This window comes from Callospermophilus lateralis, chromosome 7 (assembly GCF_048772815.1).
Source record: "Callospermophilus lateralis isolate mCalLat2 chromosome 7, mCalLat2.hap1, whole genome shotgun sequence".
In the NCBI taxonomy this organism is placed as follows: domain Eukaryota; kingdom Metazoa; phylum Chordata; class Mammalia; order Rodentia; family Sciuridae; genus Callospermophilus; species Callospermophilus lateralis.
Window position 1 is genome coordinate 133,633,239 of NC_135311.1, and position 7,598 is coordinate 133,640,836.

The 7,598-nt window shown below is 55.6% G+C and overlaps 1 protein-coding gene across 1 annotated transcript; it reads right to left on the reverse strand.

Annotated features, from left to right (window-relative positions):
- Positions 1–1,404: 1,404 nt before the first annotated feature.
- On the reverse strand, positions 1,405–5,989 carry LOC143404541 (chymotrypsin-C-like). The gene is made up of 7 exons (XM_076862647.2): positions 5,950–5,989; positions 5,488–5,579; positions 5,294–5,391; positions 4,721–4,843; positions 3,908–4,044; positions 2,489–2,634; positions 1,405–1,650 (listed from the first exon to the last, which is right to left on the reverse strand). Exons 1-7 carry the CDS (start codon positions 5,987–5,989, stop codon positions 1,405–1,407), a joined length of 882 nt encoding a protein of 293 aa, XP_076718762.2.
- Between the last annotated feature and the right edge of the window lie 1,609 nt (positions 5,990–7,598).

The following is a 7,598-nucleotide window of genomic DNA, read 5'->3' on the forward strand; positions in this document are numbered from 1 at the left end:
GGCAGGCTCCCCCACAGCCAGGTGAAATCTGGGGGTTCCGAGAAGGTCTGGGGCTCATAAGGACAGAGTTCAGTGTGGGAGTTACAGTTTCAGTGAGTCTGAGGTCCATGGGGGTTCTATCTGGGGACGGGGCTGGGACTCAGGGGCAGGGGCTTAATGGTAATTCAGAGCTGGCCCCCAGTCAGGGCTGTCAGTGGGACGAGTGCAGGCTGAGCCCAGGCCTCTATGGCCTCCATATAGAAGCCCCTATGTCCAGAGGAGGCTGCCCACCTCGGCTGTCCCTCACTGGACACTGGATTGCTGGCGTTTGTGGCCCTCCGTCGGCCACAGGAGAGCTCCTTTCCCCAGCTCCTCAGGCTGTGTGTTCGGGGCCCTGGCCCAGCTCTTCCTCTGGGGGCCTCATTTCCCTCCCTGTCTCACATAGTGGGAGCTCCCCCTGGAGTCCCTGCAGGTCTCACCCCGTCAGGGCTCACCACATGCTGCTCCAAGCCCAGAGCCCAGGCCAACATGGCCGTGGGGCGGGGGCTGGGGAACCTGGTGGGAGCTCCTCCCCAAGGGGCCAGTGGGGTCCTGAGCTTGTGCATCCTCCTGGGGCCTGGCTTCTCTGGGCTGGGGAGGCTGCTCTTGGGGAGAGCCCATGCTCCACCTGCAGCTGGGGCCCTTGAGGCCCCTCCAGACTCACTATGGTGGCAGGACCAGAGAAGATGTCAGCTTATCAGAGCCACCTCATTCATAGCTTGGTCAGAGGAGGGGAAAATGTTCCAAGTATCCTAATCCTGGCCCCTCAGGTACCCACGCTGCCCCAAGACTCCCTCGCCTCCATGAACACCCCAGTGGCTCCCTCCTAAGCGTTGCCAGCCTGGCTGAGGGTGTCTCTCAGTGGATCCCTGGTGTAGAGGGGAAGTCCCTGGAAGTTGGCCAATCAGCCGCGGGGGACAGAGAGGAGCAGGAGGCATAAATCAAGGTCCAGGCCACTTTCAGGGAAGGAAGTTTATTAATGCTCTTGTGGGATTGGCTTCCGCGGTTCCCAGAGACGAATCACAGCTGCAATTTCTGGAGGAGAGGGGACAGTATTAGGCCTCTGGGACCTGCCACCAGGTTCGGGTGGCCTGGGGAGGGGACTGCATGGCACAGCAGGCAGCCTCCGGCCCAGACAAGCCGCCCTGGTCTCTGCCCCAGGACCCAGCCCCACTTGGCACTTCACCCCCCGCCCCCCACGGTGAATGGCCGCGGTGGCACCTGCCTTCGGCTGGGGACCCTGAACTCTAGGCGCACAGCTCCCTCTTGGGGAAAGGTGTGTCCTGGGCGGGGACCTAGGTGTGTGCTGAAGCCCAGGGAGGGCTGGATGGAGCTCCTGACTGTGACCTTCACTGCGGCCAACTCAGGTCAGCAGTGAGCGCTCAGTCAGCGCTTCTCCAAAGAGAGGGAGGGGCGCGGGAGTGGGCGTGGCCAAGCCCCGGGGCCAATGAGCGAGGGCGTGGGCGGGGCGGGGCCCACCTGGTTGATCCAGTCGATGTAGGCAGACACGCGGGTGTAGACCGTGGGCTTCTTAAGGGTGTTGCAGCCCTGTCCGGAGCCGAAGCTGACGATGCCATGCACCTCCCAGGCACCGTTCTCCGCCTGGCAGTTCAGCGGGCCGCCCGAGTCCCCCTGCAAGAGACCCCTGAAGGCATCAGTCCCCAGGCCTCCCCCAGGGACAGGCTGGGGACTCAGCAGTGGCTGGGGCGGGCATGTGATGAGCTGTCAGCCTCAGTACCCACTGTTGGCCTCAGCCTGCTCCTGGTGAGGGAGGCACAGAAGTGTGGCCTGGGGGCTGCCCTGGCCTGGTTCTGGGAGTCCTGGGGCATCAGAATAGCCCTTGGTTGCTGTGTGATCTTGGGATGATGTCAGCCCTCTCTGTGCCCTGGTTTCCTGGGTGTTCAGGTCTGCATGGCTAAGCCTCTGTGAGCTGCCCAGAGAACCGCTGGGGCCTGGAGCCCTGTTGGAGCCTGGGCAGGACAGGAGGCTGGGAGTGGGGAGAGGGCGTGGGTCAGGAAGCAGGACAGTCCCTGGTTATCTTAGAAATTTTGTGGTTCTCAGACTCTCTGACGCCCCAGCTGCCTGCCTGCAGCTGGTGGCAGGGATGTGCACAGAGACTTCAGTGAAGCCTGTTCTGAGGCCCTTGGACTCATGTGGTCCCCACAGCAAGGCTGGGGGTGTTTGCTACAGCGCTTTCCATCAGAGGGAAGGCTGAGGTCCAGAGAGGTTCATCAGTCTGCCCCAGGTCACAGAGCCAGTAAGTGGGGCACAGGGAATTGAATGCAGCTGCTCATGCTCAGCTCTCCTCCTGTCACCCTGTGCTGGGGGAGTGGTGACAGGTTTCCCCTGAGCCTACCAGGCCCAGGCAGGGTCAGTCTCCTTCCAGGAGAGATGTGCTCTGCCCCACCCTCCAGTGTCCCCAGTGGTGTGGCTGCCTGGAGCAGGGCCTGTGTGGGGTCTGGACACTCACGTTGCAGGAGGAGATGACGCCGTCGCCCCCGGCGCACACCATGGATTTCGTCACCATGTAGCTCCACCAGTCCCCTCTGGAGCACGTGGCATAGTCCACCACGGGCTGCAGGCCCTGCTGTAGCTCATCAGCGATGGGGCCATTGGCTGGGGAGGGAGGGAGTGGGCAGTGAGCAGGGAGCAGCCAGGCAGCCCTGTGTCCATCCGAGCCCAGGTTGGCGGGGACCAGAGGCCTGGGACAGGGTGCAGCCCTCAATCAGCCAAGGATCTACTAGAAGGTGGAGAAGGGGTACAGGGGCTACACTCAGAGCCTCAAGAGACAGCTGTGTGCTGAGTTGTCTGTTTTTTTTTTTTTTAATTCAAAATAAAAAGAGTGTGTGTGTGTGTGTGTGTGTGTGTGTGTGTGTATGGGTGTGTGTCTGTGCTGAAGTTTAGACCCCGGTGTGCTCTACAACTGAGCTGTATCTCCAACCCTTTGTAAAGTTTTTTGGTACCGCGGATGGAAATCAGGGGCCCTCGACCACTGAGCCACATCCCAGCCCTGTTTTGTAATTTATTTAGAGACAGGGTCTCAGTGAGTTGATTAGCACCTGGGCATTGCTGAGGCTGGCTTTGAACTCATGATCCTCCTGCCTCAGCCTCTGGAGCCGCTGGGATTATGGGAGTGTGCCACTGTGCCTGGCTGCCCTTTCTGTTTTTAATTTGGGAATGGGTAGGTTGCTAGACTAACCTTGAACTTGTGACCTTCCTGCTACTGTGCCCAGATTGAATTGTGTTTCATTGGGATTCTGGGGGTTGAATCCTCACTCCTTTCCCTGTAGGTCTGACGTTGGGGTTAAATATTTAAGGATCATTCTTACCCCAAGGTGTCCTAAGTAATGTTCTGAATCTGTTTCCCATAGTTTCATTTATTTGCATTTAATTTTTTTTCTTTTTTAAATTTTTTATAAAGATCTTTTTTTGTAGTCATCGATGGACAGAATACCTTTATTTTATTTGTTATGGGGTACTCAGGTTGGAACCCAGTACCTCACATATGCTAGGCCAGTGCTCTGCCACTGAGCCACACCCAGCCCCTGCATTGAATCTTTTAATTCAGCTGCAATCTATTTGGGCATGGGGTATACCATAAGATCTAATTCCCCACCCCCACATGGCTTATTTAGTGGGCTTATATGTCACTTACAACATGCCAAGCCCTGCTGTAAACAAATCTATTTAATCCTTACTGCACCCAATACATGCATTTGTTAACATCTGTCACATAGTATGTGCTTAATAAATATTAGCAGTTGTTATTGTACAGTTCAAAAAGAGGTGAATATGTTCAGACAGAAAGGAAGAGAGGTGTGTGTGGCTGCTGATTGAGAGCTGCTTCCTCCAGGAAGCCTCTGGGGATTCCCCCTGGTTCTGTACTCACTCCAGAGGCGACCCCAGCCAGTGACAAAGCAGGGGTAGTCCTGAGGCAGCACGGAGTCCTTCTGTGGCAGGCAGGCCACCTGGATGGTGTCACTCAGCTCCACAGGCTCTGCGAGCTTGATGAGGGCAATGTCATTGCTGGAATCCAAAGCAGAGGGCATGAGTGGGCAGAGGCATCCTGACCTCTCCAGACTGTGCTAGGAGACCTGGGATTGTGAGCTGTGGTCAGGAAAAGGTGGACCAGAGAGTGTCCTTAAGCATTCCAACAGTGAAAGGCAGATCAGAAGAGACGGGAAGCAGAAGCCTTCTCAACTGTGGCGAGTGTGCACCATCACAAATGAAGCAATCATAGCTATAGAAGAGGGGTGCTTATGATGATAAAAGATGCCACTTTCAATATTTTCCATGACCCGAATGGAGCCTGGCGACCCCAGACAGATCCGGCATGATTCCTAGTTGGCCTTGTGCTGGGCTGTGCACCCTGGGGCATATTCCTTAACCTCTCTGAGTCTTGGTGGCTTGTCCAGGGCTGTTGGGAGATTAACTGAGAGAGGGCCTCTGTCAGGCCTGCTGCCACGTGGGTGGCCCAGACTCAGCTCAGGAGAGTCAGGGGAGGCAGTGTGGAGGGATGGGGTCTTCCTCCCAGGGGCACCTTCCTGGGAATGCTTCTGTAAGGATGGGACAGGAAGGTCCCCTCTCCTCCTAGCAGAGCCTCATCACCTGCCTGCTGAGTGGGGGACAGGGTGTGGCTGGGGGTGGGGCAGGCTCTGCAGCTCCCTGTCCACCGCTTCTAACCCTGGGCAGGGGGACTCACCGCACCAGAAAGGAGTTCCACTTCTCGTGGACATAGATGGTGTCCACGCCCACGAACAGGGAGCCCTCCTCGTCCACTGTCAGGTCGTTCTTCCCCAGGGCCACGCGGTAGGTCAGGGTGTTGCTGGGCAGGGAGGGGAACCAGGTCAAGGTGGCCAGTGGTCCCTGCCCGCCAGGGGTCAGACGAGGGGACTTGGGGCTCTGGAGGCTGAGTTTTGAGGCCCCTGTGGGACTCACTGGGGGAGGGGCGTGTGTCCCCCCTTTTTTCATTTCTCTGCTCCAATATTGCCTAGAAACCCAGAGATTTTAACATCTTCTGGCCTCTTCTCATATTTCCTCGTTTGCCTGTTGCTCTGCCTCCCACTAGAATATCAGCTCCCTGAGAGCAGACGCTGTGTTCACTGCAGTTTCTCAGCACACAGCAGGTGCACAGAAATGTTCATTGACTGAATAAATGAACTCAGTGGATGTCAGTAGTTTATTGAGTCCAGAGCCTGGAGTGTGCAGTAGGTGCTCAATGAAAGCAGTTTCATGAGGCTCCCCCTGGGGTGATGATGGGTGTCATGTCGCTCACCTGATGCAGTGGGCAGCCGTGAGGACAAAGTTGCTGGAGATCAAGGTGCCACCGCAGGTGTGTCTCCAAGTGTCATCCTTGAGGTACTGGAGAGAGATCTGCAGGAGGGTGCAGAAGAGCCACCTGTCAGCCCTCAGGTCCTGGGGACCCTCGCCTCCCTTTCCATCCAGCGTCCCACTCTGCAGCACACTCACCTGCCAGGGCCAGCTGTGGGGAACGGCATTGTCCCCTCCCACCACCCTGGCTGAGAGGTTGGGGGGAAAGCTGGGGACACCGCAGCTGGAGGCTGGAGGAACAGGAGGGAGGAGGGCGGGTGAGTGGGGCTGGCTGCCCTCTGAGAAGGGCAGGGTGGGCAGGGGAGAGGCCGTGGAGGCTGGGCAGGACAGAGAGCCTCCTTGTTCTCTGGGCCTCCACCTCTCCTCTCCAGTCCTCACCCGGGGAGGCAGCTTCTCAGCCCTGTCCTGCTGAGGTGGAGAAAGGGTGGCCGAGCAGGAGGTGGCTCATCTGACCTTTGCTCAGTAGCCGGGCCCACCCTGGACCCCAAAGTGACTTTCCTGGTGGATGAAAGGCTCCTGTTCCTGTCCATGTCCCCAGGAGGCCAGTCTGAGCTCCCCAGTGGCTGAGTGCAGCCTACCCCGTCCCTGTCCCCAGCTTACCGCAGGCCAGGAGTGTAGCGAGAACAGTGACACCCAGCATGGTGAGGTGTTGGGGCTGTGTGGCCCTGGAGCAGGCAGAGGTCTTTATAGGCAGGTGGGGGTGGGCCTGCCTGGTCAAGGCCGAGCCACCCCTTGGAGAGAAGCCTGTTCCGTTAAGTCCCTTTCCTTGACCTTGGGTGGTTATTGTTTAATTTGGGCAGGAGCCGGGGCTGGCTTTCAAAGCATAGATTTTTCTAAATAATTTTCCAAATATCCTGGGACCCAGCAACAGCTGAGGCGCAGGTTTTATTTTTTTTTTTTTGGTGGGGACCTTCTGCTGTGCTCGAGGTGTGTTCCCAAACTCTCTGTCTGCCTCATTCTTTTTAGTTATAGTTTATTATTCACCTCCTGTGCCAGGTTGTGCTTCCCCCTTCTTGCAGTATCTCCCCGAGTTCTTCCACCAACCTGGGGCTGGTCCTATTATCTGCTCCTTGAAGATGAGGAAACTGAGACTTGGCAGGTGAGGGACCGTCTGGGGTGCACAGCTGGGCAGCAGTACAGCTGGGATCTGCCGTCCAGCTCCACCTGGGGCTCGCAGCTGCTGACTGTCACAGGTTCCTCCTGCGTCTCTGCTGCACTGTTGCCCCCAGATTCTTGTCTCCCTCCCCCCTGGGCCCCCCCACTGGGCTTGGCTGCTCCTGCCCCTGCCCCAGGGCTGGGATGGCCTTATGCAAGCTCCTGGAAGGTGCTGGTTGGCCAGATTCCTACCTGAAGCCACTTAGATGTAGGCTCTTTGGCCTTTCTATCTCGGAAATGGGCAGATTGGACCCTATGGACTCTGTCCTCCGGTTTTGTGTCTTGAATGCCAAATCAGGGTCAGATCTAAATTTTTGGTGGGGGTTGAGAAGAGTCTGTGCACAGAAATTCTTTTTTTTTGTTATTATTATTGTTTTTATTTGTTCTACTTAATTGTACATGACAGCAGAATGCATTTCAATTCATTCTACACAAATTGAGCGCAACATTTCCATTCTCTGGTTGTACACGGTGTAGAGTCACACCATTTGTACACCAAGCATGTGCCTAGGGTAATGATGTCCGTCTCATTCAAACGTCTTTTCTATCCCATAACCCTTCTCCACCCTCCCCTCTGCCCAATCCAAACTGCCTCCATTTTTCCCATCCCCATCCCCCATCAAAGATCACCATCCACTTATCAGAGAAAACATTTGGCCTTGTTTTTTTGGGATTGGTTTACTTTGCTTAGCATAATATTCTCCAGCTCCATCCCTTTACCTGCAAATTCCATGATTTATTCTCTTTTAATGTTGAGTAATATTCCATTGTGTACATGTACCACAGTTTCTTTATCCATTCATCTATTGAAGGCATCTAAGTTGGTTCCAAAGTTTACCTATTGTGAATTCAGCTGCTATAAACATTGGTGTGGCTACGTCACTATACTATGCTGATTTTAAGAGTCCTTTGGCCATAGACTGAGGAGTGGAATAGCTGGGTCAAATGGTGGTTCCATTCCAAGTTTTCTGAGGAATCTCCACACTGCTTTCCAAAGTATTTTCACCAATTTGCATTCCCACCAGCAATGGATGAGTGTGCCTTTCCCCCGACACTCCCTCCAAAACTTATTGCTTATATTCTTGATAAATGCC